The 18,528-nt window shown below is 47.3% G+C and overlaps 2 protein-coding genes across 2 annotated transcripts; both read right to left on the minus strand.

The window, feature by feature from the left end:
• Nucleotides 1-1,492: 1,492 nt before the first annotated feature.
• F4822DRAFT_172153 (fungal-specific transcription factor domain-containing protein) lies at nt 1,493-5,085 on the minus strand. Its single transcript, XM_051453306.1, has 2 exons — nt 3,742-5,085; nt 1,493-3,685 (listed from the first exon to the last, which is right to left on the minus strand). The coding sequence occupies exons 1-2, from the start codon at nt 4,646-4,648 to the stop codon at nt 2,046-2,048; spliced, it is 2,547 nt and encodes an 848-aa protein (XP_051316858.1). The 5' UTR covers nt 4,649-5,085; the 3' UTR covers nt 1,493-2,045.
• A 12,812-nt stretch (nt 5,086-17,897) lies between these two features.
• F4822DRAFT_172469 (uncharacterized protein) lies at nt 17,898-18,528 on the minus strand. The gene has a single exon (XM_051453308.1). It carries the CDS (start codon nt 18,444-18,446, stop codon nt 18,063-18,065), a length of 384 nt encoding a protein of 127 aa, XP_051316859.1. The 5' UTR covers nt 18,447-18,528; the 3' UTR covers nt 17,898-18,062.

The following is an 18,528-nucleotide window of genomic DNA, read 5'->3' on the forward strand; positions in this document are numbered from 1 at the left end:
TTGCCGTCGAACTCGATCCATTCCGAAGGAGGGAGACAGGAAAGCAGCTAAGGAGAAAAGAGAAAGTAAAAAGATGAAAAAACAGGCCATTGAGATATGTACAAAACCTCCCAGGGCCTATCTACCTACTCAACATTAACTAGGTACTTTGCATCTTTGTAAGTATTGTATGAGATATGTATATGTATATATATGTACGTAAATTATGTGGTGCAACTTCTTGGCTTAGGCTATCACTGACAGCTGCCTAGCTAACTACAGTAGCTGGATAGATTAGATTAGCAGGTCTAAGTAGGTCGATAGGGCGCATCATGCAACAAGATGTCAGCTTCGGTACCTTCTGGTAACTTTCTGCCCCCTTTCATCCCTCGTTTTTCTTCATGCTGTCCCTCATCGCTTAATTCTCCTCATACATTTCATCCCGCTTCCCCAAATCTTATTACGTACGTAACGAAATTGTTTTTGGTCCCTCGGGGACCCTGAAATCTTGCGTGCGCGACGGGATGTAAGCCAAGAAGGTTAGGTAGAAGGGAGGGACTTTTCTTATTACACCAGCAGAAAAAAAAAAAAAACGCAGGGGGCTGGACCGGGCTGGATTGTTGGCAATAGTTCTTCCTTTCCTTCTTTCTTCCTCCCTATTTAGGATACAAGAGTGTGGGGGGTGGGGGTTTTTCCAACGAACTCAACACGAACGAGGCGGAGGTAGGTAGGAAACGAAGAAGGTAGGAAGGTTTAGAAAGACACGATTTTCGATTACAAGTTGCCCGTTACGAACTTCCTGTGACGTACGTATACTTATAACTATAACTATTCAGGTATCTAGAAATGTCTATAGAAATCATTAGGTTGATATCGCAATTTGGAGCTAGGCCATAGATTTATGTTGATGGTTCGATCCCCTAGGTTTGCTTCAAGGGGGGAGTTCTCCAACTAGCACCCCCAAATTTTCGCATTCGCTTGTTCTAGTTGGGGTATCATCCAGCTAGCTATTATGAGGCAAGGCATAGGCCGGGTAGGTTATCTACCGGTCGATGGACGGTAATGAACCTTGGTGAATAGTAGATGTAGATGTAGATGTGGCTGTGCCTAGCAAACCTACTACCTAACATACCTCCCTCCATTACGGAACGGTATTTACTAACGATGGAGGGCGGGAGTAAGAACTATGTTCTATAGTATAGAGAAGGGGGGAGTGGACTTGATTCCTTCCCGCTCGCTTGACCCAGCGGTTATTGGGTGATGGTGGAGGCGTATGGTTCAAGGTGTGTGTGATGTGTATGGTAACGACCTCTAGTCTAGTCTCTATATCGTATAGCTCGATATGCCATTACTAAAGGTGCTAAGCCTAGTACGTCTACCGTACGGGGGGCAGTATGAGGCGCTATTGGCGTGACGTCGGCCGTCGGGAGATCTCCTTTGCGTGCTGACAGTTGCTCACATGCACCCCCAAACCCGGTGAGGGTGTAGTGTAAAGGGATACGCCGCGGGTGTATGTTAGAAATCACGAGACCAAAGTAACGAACCGTGTTAATTATGGGAAATGTGCTCTGTTCTTCTTTTCTGCATGTCTCGTCATTCGCTATGTATGTCTCTCTTCATATCTGGCGTGCAATGTCATATGCTACTTCGTAGCTAGCTAGTTCCTACAACCACAACTGAAAATCGTAAAACCCTTCTTACATCTCCAAGTTCGCCTCTAAACGATTATCCTAGCCGACATTTCCCCTTATCTGATAGAGTCATCCCAATATTCAAAGCAAAAATCCGTAACCAGTTCTCATTCGTATCCGCCGTAAAACCATAAGCCAGGGGGGATATCAACATGCGGTGTATATAATAGTACAATTGTGACAAGAGGGGGAAATATATAAAAAGAAAAAAGCATCCAAAACTCGACAAAAATGGGTGAGCTAAAAATATATAGTAGAAGTGAAAGGGGTAGAAAAGGGTATAAACCTCTATGATCCCTATGTATTCCAGTTCCATCATATTCACACTTGTTACTCCTTTTATAGAATATGTGCATATCAGTGATGGTGTTATGTTCAAAACATAATCCACTCTACTTCAACTCCAGGACCGCCAATGCACTTGGTCCAGTTGAAACAACCGCGCCTCAAGCCTAGCTTGCCCCCAGGAGTTGCAGGGGGTTCGTAATATTCGCCAGCCCAGAGCCGCTCCAGAACCTCGATTGCCGCTAGGTTGTTCATGTAACCAGAACGGGACATGATTTCGCGAACCTTGTTGCGTATAATGTTCTGTTGGAGCTCATTAACACATTCGCTGCCTGCGACGAAAAGCGGCCAGAGCAAGAACTTCTCAGCGCTGCTACCAGCCTCAAGTGAGGTGGCGTAGTAAACAACCTGGCTGACTAGATTACGGAAGTTGTTATTGCTTGAAGGCACATTGGGCGAAGCCAAACGCTCGGTGTAGAGGAGAGCTGCATAGCGGAAGGCCTCGGAGAGCGAATGTAGGTCGCGAATTTGGGATTGTGTCGCTGAGTTGGGTAGGGAAGCAGCCACTCGTTGAGGGTCGAATTCCCAATTCTGAAGAGCCATGCGTGCATCCCTCCACTCGCGCCAGAAGGTTGAGCGGTGTTCATCGTATTGTGGTGAGGAACAGAGCCCCGTAGCTAAAATCTCTTCATCGTCAAGTTGCGAAGCAAACCCGTTGCCATCATAGCGGTGGTGATTTATGCTGAAGAAATCGCCGATTGATGGACCTGGGTGCTTGAATGAATGGCCTAGCGGGGAGCCAATAGGAGAAGTGGCCGATGGTGTTCCAACGCGCCCGGTCGGCGTAGTAAGAACATTTTGGACAGGCAAGTGCTGCGATAAGAGGTTAAGACGGCCAAGCTTGCTAATCGTCTTGAAAAGCTCTCTATCACAGCCAACTAGGTTCTCGGCCCCCGGTGGTAGTAGATTAGCGTCTGGCGGAAGTCCATAGAATGTGTGGTTAAGCTGCGCCTCGCGATCGTTGATGCTCGCTGAAATGGAGTCGAAGTAGGTGAATATAGCCTCCATCCAAGAAGACTCACTCGACCCTTGATAGGGGGCTGAACCTCGCATACTCAATATCTTCTTCACTCCAGCAAATTGTGTATGGAATTTCGCAACTCCAGACTCAACCATGCGGTAGTGGCAGAGAAGTAGGATAGTAGCCAAAACGGAATCATGGCATGATTTTGAGGGGTCGTTTAGTTGTTGATTCAGGAGGTGAACAGCTAAGTTGCGATGTTGATGTTCTTCCGATAAGGAATGATGGTCCGACTGCACATCGGAGAGCCGTTCAGAGCTGTTAGTTTCCGGGTCCCTAGCGCGTTGACCAAGGCTTAGCCTTCTCTTCATCCTCAGGTTGCAGGCCGATAGGGCGCAGATAGCATGTTGCAGACTTCGACTACCCGATGCCAAGCGCAAGATATGATCTCGGTACGGATTGTTGGGGCCATCTACAAGAACCATGGATTGACACATAATATTCTCGTAATAGTCCATGAAGAATGGCATCTTGGCGATGAGATCGGGGCTAACCTGTATCGACTGACTCTCGTACGGTAGAGCTACACCAGCTGAGTTTGGTTCCGCGGTATGGGGGTTTACATCATCATCCCTCGAAATTGCTGAGGCCCAGTGGGAACCCCCGGCGGAATGTGGGCTCGTGCTGTAGGGCTCCATCTCAGGGACGCCTGCGAGGAGTTGTCAGTGAGCCGAGCCGTGGCTTTTCGGAACGCTTGATCCTTACTTAGAGAATCGCTATCCGCGACCAGCCTATGAGCCATCTGGGGCTCAAAGGATTCCGGGTGAGAGCTGAGGCTACTCGGCTCCGATGGCGCGTAGACTAGGCTGGGACATGAAGTCGGAGCTCGTTGGTCGATCATTATCGCAGAGGCCGGGCTCTGAGGAACAGGCGAATTCTGGCTCGTATAGTTATCGTACATTAGGGTCGGGCTGTGAACGAAAGGGATCTCTTCTCTGGAATAAGACTGCCCCACAGGGGATATGGTGTAGTCAACGTCGCTGAGTGAGTCTACGGATGACGATAGCGATTCACCCATTAGAGGGAAATGGCCCATTGAACCGCTCAGCTTCTGGAATCTGGACTGGTCATGGGCGCTCATGTTGCCGGCATATGCTGGAAGGCCTCCCCAAGGTCTTTGGGGGGCTGATGTTGGTGTCTCGCCATGTGGAAACCTTGGGTATTCTGGATAGCTTCCGTAGGGAGTCGCGGGAACTGAGGCTGTATGGTCTCTGCTTATATCGACATCGACTCGGTGAACTCTTTGAGGCCCCTCTTCTGAGCCGTTCCACTGGGTTGAAGCTGCTGCGGTGTTTGCTCGCGCCCGGCTTGCTGCCTTCTTCCCCACAGGTGCAACTGGTGGTGCTTTCGCAATAGGGAGTGATAGTCCTCTTAGCTTCCCGCGGCTCGCCACACCGACTCCCCAGGTCAGTTGAGTCTTATAACCGGAGCATTCATTCCCAATTTCGAGACATTGCGAGCAGTAGGGTCGCCGCCTATCGCATTTAGTGTTCCTCTTGATGCATGTAAAGCAGTCATCGGCAGCTCCTCCAGCAGGGGCCCTTCTTCTCCTCTTACGAGCTGTCTGGGCGTCCTTGGATGAATTGGACTGTGGCGGAAGTGAGACTGTCATGTTAGGTTATGCAATATAACGAAAGCGTGATATACAAATTTTCGTTCTAGCAAGGGCACATAAGGCAAATCGGGACGACAACGGTCTGGGCTCTGGTCTCGAACACAGTATAGAAGGTCTTGTCTATTAAGAAAGAGGAAGTTGACTGGCGTGGGTAAATAGGTGTTAATATGGAAAAAGATGGATCACCAAGCAAGAGGATATTGATACTGCATGGGAAGAAGTAAACAGGTTCGATGGGGGTGGAGCGAATGGGACAAGTAGATATAAGTCGAGATGGTCTCTTCTATATGAATGAGCACACACTACCGTTCATACATGTAGAGCAGGGTGTCTGTCGAGTTGTTGTATGTACTCCCCACCCACTCTCCAGAGGTACACTGACAACAAGGGGATACCCTCCATGGCCGACCCCTAGTCGAGGGAGGCGATAATGTGCATGTAGCAGTTGCAGCAAGGCCAAACAGCAGACACAAGAGAGCGAGCGAGAGAAAGACGAAAGACAAAGGGGAGCATGGGTATTGGACAAGGGTGGGCCCGGCTTGGGGAGTTTGGGGGTTGCGCGCCGGGCAGCAGACTACATAGAGCGAGACAGACAGCAGGAGGAGCGTTGGAAAGAAGAAGAAATGACGGGGAATCTAAGCTCGACCATTTGCTACAACAAAGGCCAGGCAAGACAAGGTAGACAAGGTAGACGAAGTAGACGAGGTAGAGAGACAAGGTAGTGTAGGTTGACAAGGTTAGTTGAGATGGATGTGCGAGATCGAGGGGAGCGAATGAGCACTTGGGCAAGTAGGAGTGGGTCCTCCTCAACCTTCAAGATCAGCGGGAGTACCTTCGTTGTACTTTACCCTAGGTACCTACCCTAGGTAGTGTCAGTGGGCAGTGGGTAGTGGGCAAGTGGACACTGGATGGAGAGGGGCGTCAAGCAGAAGAACGGCGACAGGGGTTAGGGGTATACCCCTGTAAGCTTCTAATGCATGCAAAAGAGAGAAGGGGCCGGGGGGTAGGAGCACATCATGGTAGGTACCTAGGTACTTGACTACGTACTTTACTACTTTATTTTTTACCTTGTAGTTTTAGTTTTTTAGTTTGTTGCGAACATTGATTTGAACATTTTCAATCTTTAGACTACATAACCTACTGTAGGAACAGGGGTGGTAGGGGTGTACATGTAGACCGAACGGCGAGTCCTAACGACTTCAGGCCTAGAATACCTTTAGTTGAGTCCGGGGGCGAAGGGGGAAAAGAAGAATTATTTACTAATTTACTTAGTACCTGCTATCTATACGTCTTTCTATCTATTATAATCTATCTTTGTTATGTAGGTATTCTCGTATCGCTGCCTTCTATTGTCCTGCTTCCGACTTTTATTTTTTTCTTTTCTTCTTATCTATAAGAAAACACCGAAAAGGGAGCCGAGATCAATTAAATGCCTAGGTAAGTTTTACATCCAATGGAGTAGCCGTCAGGTCAGCTCGGTTATTAAAGGGCTTTCGTTTAACAATCTGCAGCATACTAAGAGGGATGACGAGGGGGAGTGGCTTGAAATCTGCACACTATGCGCAGTAGTCTTGTTCTTCTTCTTTGCTTGTGTCACTGAATCGGACAGGGTGCTAGAAAGGTAAGACCTCGGTAGGCTCGTGGGATGGACTTCGGATAGTCCTGTAGGGTGAGGTATGTCCGTAGATATGTGAGGTAATGGAAGTGGGATGTAGATGAGAAATAGGAATAACAAGCACAAGCTAACCACGGAAATGCGCGAGAAATTGAAAATCAAATCGTTCGATTTTGTTCCTTGGCTCGTGGGCATGTAAGTCCCTCTTTTTTTACTTACTTTCTAGTTAGCTCATTTTTCTCCAGAATAACTAATTATTTTGTCCTGGTTTCTTTTCGGCTCAACTTATTCTTAGTTAGATAGAAGGGGCCCTGTGTTGTTTCATTGTGTATTTCGGAGAAAAATGATACATACAGGGCAGACAGGCTATAGTATGTAGTAGAACATACATGTACGCATATAGGTACGTTCAATACTCAGTTCCAATGGAGTGGTCCGATGTACAAGTCCCAGTGGGGGATACGTTACTTGACGTGCTTCATCATACCTAGGTACATTAGATAGAGATAGAGGGACTGGGTACTAGGTATGGTAAGTAACGGTGAAGCCGTCCATTCGGTGCTAACATTAGAATCTACAAGCCTAAACTATTGCGAAAGGATTTCGATCGGTGACTTTTTTTCCTTTTTGTCCCCCATCTCTTTTTTTTCCTCAAATCGCTATTATCGGAAGATGATTTTCCTCATACCCTCTACCTAGGCACCCAGGTTGATGTCTACAACGCCTAGGTAGGTAAAATTGTCCGCACCTAAGTAACACCAACAAAATCAGGAAAAAATTGCACGTAAAGATACACGGGAAATGCTTTCACCCGCCCGGAAGTTAATTACGTAGGTGGACTTACCTAGGTAGCCTATGCCATTTCATCATTCCACCAATACATGTGTCGATTTACTATTCCAATTAGTTCACCCCTGAAAGGAAAAAAGAAAGAAAAGGTCGTTATCAAGGATTTCGAAGCGGGGACTTTAGAAGTTTCAGAGGAGTGCAAAGCCACAGCGAAGTTAGGTAGGGATGCGCTGAAAGTCGATTATTTTAAGGCTCCAGGGCTGTTTCTTAGTAGACTTGATCCACCACGCAAGGTACCCTTACAGTACTTGCGTCGTATAACTAAGCCTACCATTCTGTAAGTATCTATAGGTATCTAGGTGGGGGTTAGGTAAGCTATTTAGAGATTCAACTTTTAGAAAAGAGAGAGAAAAAAGAACACTCAACTGAATTTAATTCTTTAGTGCTGTAAGATTAAATCGCTTCCTCTTCTCACTCCGAACTAAGACGGAGCCTTTGAAATTCCATACCTACGAAAGCCAACAACTTCCACATCATTCTAGACATTCTTTCCGACTGGTTATCTCGAATTCTTCGAAAATGCATCCGATACGTTCAGTCATACTCAACAAGCTTTATAAGTCTTGGCATGGTCGTGGTTGCTTACTGTATGTAACCCGTTTCATGGAGGTAATGTGACGGCTCCAAGTTCTTCAGTACCTATGCGACGTTCTGTCTCGGATAATGATGTTTAGAAGTCCATTACCAAGCAGATCTCTTCCCTAGCAAGCGACTAGGTAGCTTGTCAAAAGATCTGCAGTCCACCTACCCCTCGATCGTATACCCTAGATACCTAGGTATCTTAGGTGCCATGGCCGGGCCAGGTAGTTCAGGTAACTAGCCTAACCGTCAATCTGTCACTTAACCTAGCAGCCTAATTATCTCCATGTACGTAGGTTAGTAAATGGCCGTGGACGGGCTATTGTCATGTTACGCTTGTAACGTGGATTCGCCTCGTCCTGCCCTATGTTATCCTTCCCCTTTCTTAGGTGGTAATGTATAGTATTTCGATCGTAGGGGGTTCGCGCATATTGGGGAGGCCGCTGGCGTGGCGGGGACAATTACGGCGGATAACAAGAGACCATACAAGGCCCTCATGTGGGTTACTTTACAGTTGGGCAGACCTGAATTCGAGGAATAAACGAGCGAACCAGAACTTACATTACTGTGACAGGTGGTCCCCTCGCTTGTAACCCGCGATCCTCGGTTTGACGTCTTCGTCGACCTTAGGGTGGGATTTTCATTCGGACTTGAGGGTTTTTCTTCGTAAGACATACCCAGTACTGTGGAAGAGGTCATTTACGTAGAGATTGTCTGGTAATTGTCTATAGCTCCTCAGCTGACATTCTGGGTGGCAGCAATAATTGCTCGTGAACATGGTTTGCTATAGACTTGTGTCCTGTTAATTTACGAGATAGTCTGGGGTGATTTAGATTGGCTATTGGAGGAAGATGGATTTATTGAAGTCAGACTAAGAGTAAGTAAGGCTGCGGGGCTACTGCACCTGATAGGCGGCAGACCGCTTCGCGCATTGTCATGTGTAAGCTATAATGATAATCCGAGGTGTGCAGTTCATTACCGTGCAAATCCAGATGAATGGCCGAAGATTAATCAAAAAATTATAGCTATGTGCAACCTATTTCTTGGAGATGACGAGAGACAAGGCAAGTCTCCATGTACTATATTGATGGATGAACTCGAGGATGTGGATGCGAACGTGGATGTGGTTGTAAGTCTATGGATCTGTGGCTCTCGTACTACATAACGACCACAACCTTGTCATATTGAAGAATGTTCGTCATAGCGGGCAATCATCACGAGATATCCCGACTCTCGATTCCCTGGGACGACCTGCACCAACTCCCACATAGTGCCATCTCGATGCGGCTTCGACTCCTTGAGGGTACATAGATTGCTCAGTTGGAGGAAACTGTGTCAAGAAGGTCGAGGACCATCCCAACTACCAATCTGACGTCGTCACGTAATAAGAAGTATGAGGCCAAGAAATCATGCCTCCAAGAATGTGCCTCTGAACCTATTTATCGTCGTGTTCGACCAGTCGGTACGCATGAGTACTACGGTAGCACTAAAAGCGGGAATCGAACATCTCTGTGGTTTATGAGAGATGGGAAATTTTAACCTGTCTGCGTACCTACTTACATACACATGTACATGCCTACCTTACCTGCCTACACATACATACACGTACTTCATGTATGTATGTGGCTGCAGGTTGTGCTTGGACTGGATAACCTCAACTTCGGGCTATTGCTTATTTGCTATAGCGTAGCGGACCGTGTAACTACCACCAATGGGATGGCCAGTCTGACGACGGCGCCGAGACCTAGTCGACATGGGTCTCGCAACTAATAGTGCGACCATCTTCTGCTTCTTTCGTTTCCATCGAGCTTCTATCGTTATCTCGAAGCCCCCGCCATTTTGTTCTTTGCAGCTCCCCCTTTTGGACCGCACCGACTGATTCTGTTGAGACGATAATGTTAGCTACACACGGTCGCGCGTCACTAGATCGATGTCGGTTTCTAAATAGGAGGGAAGAAGTTAGTTTACTGTAAGTAATATGTAACATACGATAGCATCCCATAAGCAAATCGCGATCGTCATCACTGCGTCGCCCTCTTCTGAACCGTCGGGGGAATTGAAAGGTATCGGGCCTAAATGCCGTTTTGCAGCATGAAGGGTCGTCAATGACTTAAGGATTCGGGGTACTAACTAGGTACGTACATACATTTCCACAGGCAGGGGCTGAAGATCTTCAAGATCCTTGGATGACATCTCTTTACACGGACGGAATTTGTTTGTTTCTTGACGTATTCTAGCATCGGACAAGCGAGAAACCATCTCGTGAAAGATCTATGATTCAATCTACCAGCCTAATACTTAGCCTTGCGACCCCCGAAAAGCCCATTTTATTTTCATTACGAGCTTACTGTGGGCGTGTTTGCGCCGTTCTACCGACTCCCTGGCATATGTATACTAACAATTGAGACTGCATCTGCCCCACGGATAATGCTGGTTCTACGATGCTTGGCATAAGACATCATCGATAGCTTGCTTATCAGTTACACGCAGAAAGCTTCGATCCTCGGCATCATATACGAAGACGGACGCCATGCCGAATTTCTCCATTGATACTTAATTGACGCTTGCTATAACAGCGCTAGGAAACTCTTGTTTCGGGACTTCATGTGATATCCCAGATCAATTTCTTAGCCGACCCAGATCCATCTTCCTTAGGGACGCCTCAAGAGTGGTTAACTAACTGATATGGTGTGTAGACTAGAAGAGAACTAACCAATACACAGACATGCAGCTAACTACCCACGCATTAGAAATACTACTTGTCTAAACCTTGATTTAAGATCAACTGTTACTTGAAAGATGATAGTAATGGAAAATAAGCTAATCCATCGTTTTATTTGCGGAGGGTCATGTTTTAGTAGGATCTCTCTTCTTCCCTTGCGTCGTAGTTTGAACATGGAGGGATGTTGGACATGTACCTTTGATATCTAACTGTGCTGGCAAATAAAAGCAGCGCAACTTTGATGATGATTTCTTTAAATTCTAGATCAGAGGTCGGATGGGACGGCCCAGTTACTACCTCTCCAACTGACAACTGCCAGTGCTCCATTAAGAAGCTTCGTCAAGGCTCTACGAAATCCTCATTTCGGTACTGCACGACGCTACGCTACAACAGGCGCGATGCCAATGCCAAGATAAATGGTTGCACAATTGACACCAAGGTCTGCCGACGTAGTTGACAATTCACACAGATCGGTCTTGGCTGCTTCTATGCTCCGTGTCTGTTGCTTCGCTGTAGGGCGTCTCGATGCAGGTCAAGCAGCACCTTCAGCACATCCAATGGGCTTGTAACTGTCCCTTTACAGGCACTGCAACCAGCAGACCAAACTGCAGTACTACTTCAGCATGTTACAACCCAATTAATTCCTCTCGAGTTCTCGAAGCCTTCCAATTCAGGTCTTCGTCGCCGTCGAGTCGACCATTCGACCAGCATATGAACATTTTCTTTCTCATGAATCTTTTTTCTTGCTTTTCTTGCTCACCGGGGTTCATTAATCCCGAATTTCGAATGTTGCCTGCCTAATATCTACGTTTCTTAAGTGACATCATTTTGTCCCTTCAAACATAGTTGGTTAGTTTTTGGTTCTTGTGTTCGTATGAATGCCAATTAGAAGAGGCGTAGAAGTGCCTCGGACGATATCCTAGGGTCTCAATCCACTTGCAATATTTCAACCATCAAACCACAAATCCATAGAACCACAGCATCGAGCAATATGTCCCCCTTAAGTGCGACAGCGGCAGTTCCATGCCCCAGACATTCAATTTGTCTAAGGTCACCCCCTATCATCGTGAATATTAAGGTGAGGGTCCAACGGGAACTATGACAGAATGAGTAGTGCTGCCCGTTAATTAGGTGCGCCTAACTGGATTGGAGTTCGGTCTGTAGGGTATTCAATTTCTCTTATCTTACGATTTCGCTCCGTGCACATCTCATTGGCTGTTAAGTAGGGGAATAATAATTATTGTTTAAACCATGACGATGGAGTCGAAGAGCGGGGAGAAATTTGACTGTATAAGGCTAGGCTAGACAATTAAAGCTAGACGCTAGACGGACCGAAGAAGTATGCATAGAAGGCCACTAAACGTTATCCGGGCTAGTCGGCAGGAACCTTAAGCATTAGTGTGCTCTGTAGTGGGTGTAAGTAATAGTTCAAGGTTGGACCTAGCGGAAGGTAGGTACCTATTCCTACAGCATTTCCCACATGCACGTGCAAGTCACAAGGCACAAGGTCCAACCTAAATTCAAATACTCTAATCCACTAATTTTTTGGAAAGTATCCCGCTTGTTACTTTTTTCCCTTTCTCATCTTCCTCTCTAAAGTCTGGCTGCATCCCACCCACAACCACCATCTCAACCAAGCCTCTCCCGTCAAACCCGCGCTGCAGATAGACGGACTTAGTCAGAAGTTAGATTTCACCCCCTGTACTTCGTAATAAACAACAGCTCCTTTCACGAGTCAGTTGACCACCAGTAAGACGATTCCTGTACTTGTCCTGCTTCAGTCACCGACTGCTACCACAGAAGCTACCCTAGTACCCCCACAAATGGCCTAACTGAATTCTGTCAGCAGGTCAGCATGTGATTGGTTCCTTTCCCTCACCCCTAAAGCCCCAGTTGATCCACAGCGCTTCGGTTCGTTCAATCGCCGAGAATGTCACAACGCAGGTCAACGACGCCGGCCCAATCATCGCCGACTGGACGCTTACCATGGCTTTGATGAAAGCATGAATCGAAACCGTTAATTTTATAAGATTCTCAAAAAGTCTCAAGCCAGCCCTGGCTTACGAGAATCGCTGGATAATAGCCAACGATCGCCAGATACATGCTGGTCCCATCTCAAGGCTAGACACCGTCGAGGGGGATATCTCATCTCGCTTTCGGAGACACTCTCGCTCGATCTACCAACCTAGTCTCCAATGCCTACATGTTTGGGTATAGGTAGGCTACTTATCGATACATGATCATGATGTAGGTATGTTTCCAAGAAGCCGGGTCGGGATGACTAGTCCAACGCCGGGCTAACCCCGTGGTCCGTTGCTCGTTAGGTTTTACTATGGTATTAAACCTTGTCAACTCATTACCGGTAGGAAGATACAGCATCTTAGCTAAAAAAGCATTGGTAGCTTTTGGTTGAAACTAACTATCCATGAAGGTAGCTGCAGACCTGCTAATACGTTACGAAGAAAAAGATGATAACCTTGAACTTCAATACTTGTCATCATCCCCTGGCTACCTATTCACCTAAATACCCTGGCCTTGCTCACCGTACCCCGGACTGCGCTCGGGAATTTGAATGGGGCGCCGAGTAGCCGCCGTGGACCTTGAGCCGCCCCGTCGATATTGCTGCACAAGACTCAAAATGTAAAAACACAGCTCGATATGTACTATGGTACGTCTTATGACATCTCCTGATCTTTACAACCATGGTTACGCGCCAGGGTTGCTTGATTTTTTTTTTTACCCCTCCCCCACGACGGCTGTGCTGCCGCCACATTGTCTTTCCTTTTTATCAACTTAACGAGAAATCCGTATGGAGTTTATGTTGTGTCACCGTCGCCTACGAGCTGTTATATCATATCTGTCCAACGAGGATGATAGTAGAACGAGTACCGTGGTACTCCTTTTCCTAAGGATATACAGCGGAGCTAATAAAGCGACTAAGCTTGCAGGGCGGTCTTTTTAGTATCATTTCCTCCTGGGTCCTCCAAGGGCTAATCAACACTTCCATGCTGAAATCCCTCCCCTGATTGGCTTGCATCAATCATACGTTGCATCTTGCCCAACCTCCAATCAGGTTTCTACTACCTCACCCGAGCTGCAACTATGTAGCGATTGTGGAGGCATGTTCATGAGCATGGACTGCACATACATACACCTACATACATATTCATACATACTCTCATGGAGTCAAGGTATACTGGACCGGGTATGGTCATTATGTCAGCAGGGTCTTTTTTCGTGCGCAGGAGTAGCATGCCAAGAACCAAAATACGCAAGCATTTGAATCGTTCGCGGCACATAAAACCATAGCCAGATGAGAGGGATTCGGTCCCATCGGACGAACTTGAGGCTATAATGTCACTGTCCCATCACTGATCGAATGAAGAGGCAAATTCATGCCTCATCTCATCTTATCTTAGCGTACTGATTGAATTCTAGATCCGGCTCGATTCCGCGTTCTCTATAACAAGGCTCTATTCATAGAACATCATGGGTCCCTGCGATGGTTGATTCCTTAGTCACAGACCATCATGCGCGCCGTGGTCACTTAGAAATCACCCGTCCTGCGGGTCTTGATTCTCCTCACATATCACTTTTTAAACTACCTAGGCATTTTATTTTCCTTATTATTTATAAAACCATGGGATATGCACGCACATAGATCGTCGGGTATGTGTAGTAAACAAGCAGTCGATCGGGATCGGATTTAAACTAAACCGTCACCTGATAAAAGCCGACTGGTTCGCTATCATCACCCTCCCATACGATTGGTGGTGGTGATTTGATCTATTGGTCGATCCCTGAGACCATGTCGTTAATTGTCTGCGTGGTTGGTGGTTTGACCTCCTTTTGTGCAGGCAGCTAGTTCTCTTCCAATCTTCTCCCTCCAGCGGCTCAGGGTGTCAAAAAGACGGTTGCGCGCGAGTCACGGCTAGCAATAAGCACCTTGTCGCGTGCCGTTACCCTGTCAAATGGGATTAAACTACTCGGACATTTCTAATGTAACCAGGGCAAAGATGTTCTGAGACACCGCCGATCCGCAAGCAACTTTAACGAGCCAGCCTAGCTAACCGGCCAGCCAGCGTCAGACCAGCCTCAGGCAAACGCGGGGGTAGCGCTGTCAACCAGCTGCAAGTGATGATCCCGAACCTAGACGACAAGGGACGGCATTGTGAAGAAAACAAAGTTCATAGCAAGATGGGGTAGACTGCCCCGATCCTAGACACTTTTATTTTTATTTTTATCGAAGACTCTACCGGCATTAGGTATTACAGTACATTACAAACACAACAGGCCTTCTGGCCCATTCGCGGCGGCCCACTTCAGGGCTTGCAACTTGTCGCACTTAGTTGCCTATGATCTTTTACTCCGAGGCATAATAGGATCATCAAGATCGCAAGTGGCGCAAAACTCATGACTCGTCAGGTTGTTGAGCCAGCACCATCCTTCAACCCTATTCATCTCAGAAGACCGGTGTGGCTTGATTTATCTTCACTATGAAGCCATGTTGACGCCTTGTCATACACACTACGATACGCGGTGGCCAACGAGAGGTGCTGATGAGTTCCCCTAAAACATGCAGGGACTCACTCTTCATATCTCCTCATGTATTGTCCCGAAACCCGGAAAGGACCGAAGCGCAACATACCGACTCCTTCTTTTGTACGCTGTTGCATATAATTGATTATACCCGTGTGTGAGCTGGTTTGGGGCGTGTTGGTCTCAAGCGCCAGGCCGAGGCAAAGGAGCTGAGAGCCCTAATAAGTTAGACATAACAGCGCTCCATTTTCAGCGCTCAGCCTCAATACTATGCAACAAACCCTAGCTCAAACTCGGGGTTTCTGACGATCTTTACTCCTATTAAGCACCGAGCGGTCCGTCTTGTCCGCAGAACAACCTGAACGGTTCTATCTCTACACTTTACATACACGTCGCACATAGGATTCCAATACGGAATGTCCGTCGCTATTCTTTTGACTACTAACTAGCAAACTCTTGAAAATGTTCAATTGACATTTAGGTGTTCCTATTCTTATTATTGCTAGCAAGAGAGTCGGTACATGGAGTAACTGACTGTCGCGCTACTATATGCTAATTGTTTACACCCCTGACCTCGTCGCGCCTAGGACATATACTTTTTTCTCCTTCCATTCGGTCCGTCCTATGGTTCGTGGGGTAGGACAAGGGTTGTTTGGCTTCGGCCGAAACCTATTCGATGACTTTGATATTGGCATTAAGGAACACGGTAAAGCATCGTACCTGTCCAGGTGCGGGAGAATGTCCTTGTGAGGATAAGTTTCGTTTCGGGGGGCGCGAGCTTAATTTCAAACCCAGCGTCACATGCTAGCTCGCGGCTATTGAGACGCCTCTAGCGATCGGTAAAGAACTCGATAATTATTATGCTTATCTACCTAATCTTGACTGCTGCGCCGGGTATCGAGATGCTTGTCTATCGACCTAGGTACGGATAACCCGAAGCAAAGCTCATCGTGAGGAAATTGACGTAATGTCTCTCTAGCGTGGCGTTATCCAGGTGTACGGTTCTGGTTTGCTTGACACAGTCGCTAATGATTGTATAGATCATCTGCATCTATGCTACTACTCGCGGCTTCCTGCCTGCCAAAGGAGACCGAGGGGCTTGAGAAATTGGTGAAGCTGCTTCATTTCGGCCAATTGCTTCCTGCTACCCTCCTCTTCACTCTCGCAACACCGCGGGGTTCGATCTGCAGGTACCCTAGTATCGAGACCGTCCAGTCTAGGTATGGATAGTACTTCCCAAGTGGACTGGAACAGCTCGCATACCCTATAATACGCCACAGATCTGCCTAGGCAGTGTAGCATGACCCCTGAGTTGCAGATCGACGGCGAAGTAGAAGGCCTAGAAGCTATTCCTACCCCTAGTATAGATTTGGAGATATCACCTCCAAAACCTATGCCTTAAGCTTCATCTACACTTGGTAGAAAGGAATATGGACAAGACCAACATGCCACCCCTCTCATGTATATGCGAAGTACCCTCTGCTTCAGCCTGGACAAGTTTGTATTTCACATGTAACTTCCAGGGGATGAGGAACGATTCCACTTTTATGAGGATGCAGGTCCGGTAGACAGCGTCAAGGTTTCATCTCCTAGCAGACAGAGGCTCGTTAAACCACCTCTCACAAGGCCACCTTGAGGGGCTTCACGTGGAAGGCTTGGTCGATCCGATATTGCGAATATCGGGGACATATCAGAGGAGCCTTGATGAGGAGATTAAGCCAATTCCTTGAGTTGCTCTCATCACGTTAGTTGAAGGAGACTTTACACAGGATTGAGCATCTGCTCGAACTACCAACATGCTACGACACTAGTAGTATTCTAACAGCTCGGTGACGAGGAACTAGGAGTGAGAATAGCTCTCCAGAGAGTGAAGCCTATCTACCTTAGGTAGGTACGCAGCATCTTCACTTCCGTTGCCTCGGCTTCATGTCGATGTTTTACTCATCACGATGATTTCTACGCATCTGATTACTATCGCCACGAAGAGGGGGTTTGATAATCCGTGCCACGATCCAAATCGTCGGTCCTTATCTAAGTAAAAACCGTAGGATCGATTTACTTCACCACGTTCAACAAGAGTATTTGCCTCTGATGATCGTAAGGGTCTAGGTCCTCCCGGATACTCGCCTTGCCGTGCGAATCCAGGTACCTAGCTTTACCGAACTACGCCGTAATTCGTCCAACTAGCATGAAGCCCCCCGAAGAGGTAGCGATGCGTAAATAGATACCTCGTGAGCGGTGGAGATATAGTCTAGGTACCCAGGTTAGGGTTATGTAAGGAGATGGATACTGGTCCCCATCGTAAATGGTAGACCCTGAATCCTTCGCGCGATTCCCTCGGGGACCTCCTTGCTTATTGATCCTCTTTTAGGTGCCGTGTACCTACATTGGTAATAGTCAATTGCCCTTAATGAGGAAAAAGGTGAACACCGATGATGATCGGGACAAACAACTGGCAGACGGACCACATGATGGGACCGAGAGCGGTCCGTAGCGGTGTCGCATTGTATTGTGTTAATGTTGTCTGTATGTAGCATTCGAGGAAAAAGTAAGATGAGAGATAGACCGACAGATGCAACAACGACTCCATTCTGTAAGCTGTCAATCGCGCATCTTCTCTCCACTTGGCTGCCTAGCCTGAGAGAGGAGTTAGTTCCGGAGTCGTACGTCCCGTTATTGACGCTTCCACCGTTCGCGCATGCCGACCCGCTAATTGATGTGCGAAGGTTTAGTTGGGTTGAGTTGAGATGATGGATCCCATCTCTACTTCGAACCATTGTTTTCCTTTTCCTGTGCCGCCTTATCTGACTCTCGTCTCATCATCGTGGGACCTTTCGTCAGGTTAGTTACAGAAAAGTAATAGAAAAGAATAAGAAACCCCCACGGAACGTCGACCGAGGATGGAAAGGGATTTAGCGCGCGCCGTATAACGCGGATTTTTGTTTCCCAGATGGGGAGGGGGCGGGTTTAGAATAATAACTGATGGAGATGTAGGCCGCTTACAGAGAGAAATGTCGCCTCCGGCCGAAGTTGTGAGAGTGGAGGAATGTTTAAGATTACGGTTTCGCTTTTTTGCTGAATTGGTTCAACGGTAAACTGGGTTGGGGTTAGGGTCGGGGGCCAGAAGGATGATAGTGATGACGATGCTGATGATGGTGGTGATGACAGCCGATGATGAATTGAGGCTCATCCAAATTCAAGGGAATTTCTAAAATGCGATGCAATGCTGCTTGCTTGCTTGTTTGTCTGCTGCAACCTGTCAGTGGCATAGTCGCGGCGGTTAATTGAGTTGGTTGGTTAGTAATTATTGTTGATCCATAAATAGATGCTTCAGGTTGCGTTCTAATGCTCCTTCGTCGCTCGTGCCGTGCTACTGCAGGGGGTGGCTCATGGCTAATCCGGTTCGCAGCGACGGCAGTCAGTAAGCACGCAAGCACGCAGGCAATATCCGAAGCAAGCCAACGCAGGAACAGATGGATACAGCCACGCATTTAGAATCTTTACGCATACTCCCTTTTCAATACTGCCAAGGCGACCAAGTCAGTTAGACTTATCACGAAATCCTTCATAAGT

The sequence above is a fragment of the Hypoxylon trugodes genome (genome assembly GCF_022578975.1).
Source record: "Hypoxylon trugodes strain CBS 135444 unplaced genomic scaffold F4822scaffold_3, whole genome shotgun sequence".
Taxonomy (NCBI): domain Eukaryota; kingdom Fungi; phylum Ascomycota; class Sordariomycetes; order Xylariales; family Hypoxylaceae; genus Hypoxylon; species Hypoxylon trugodes.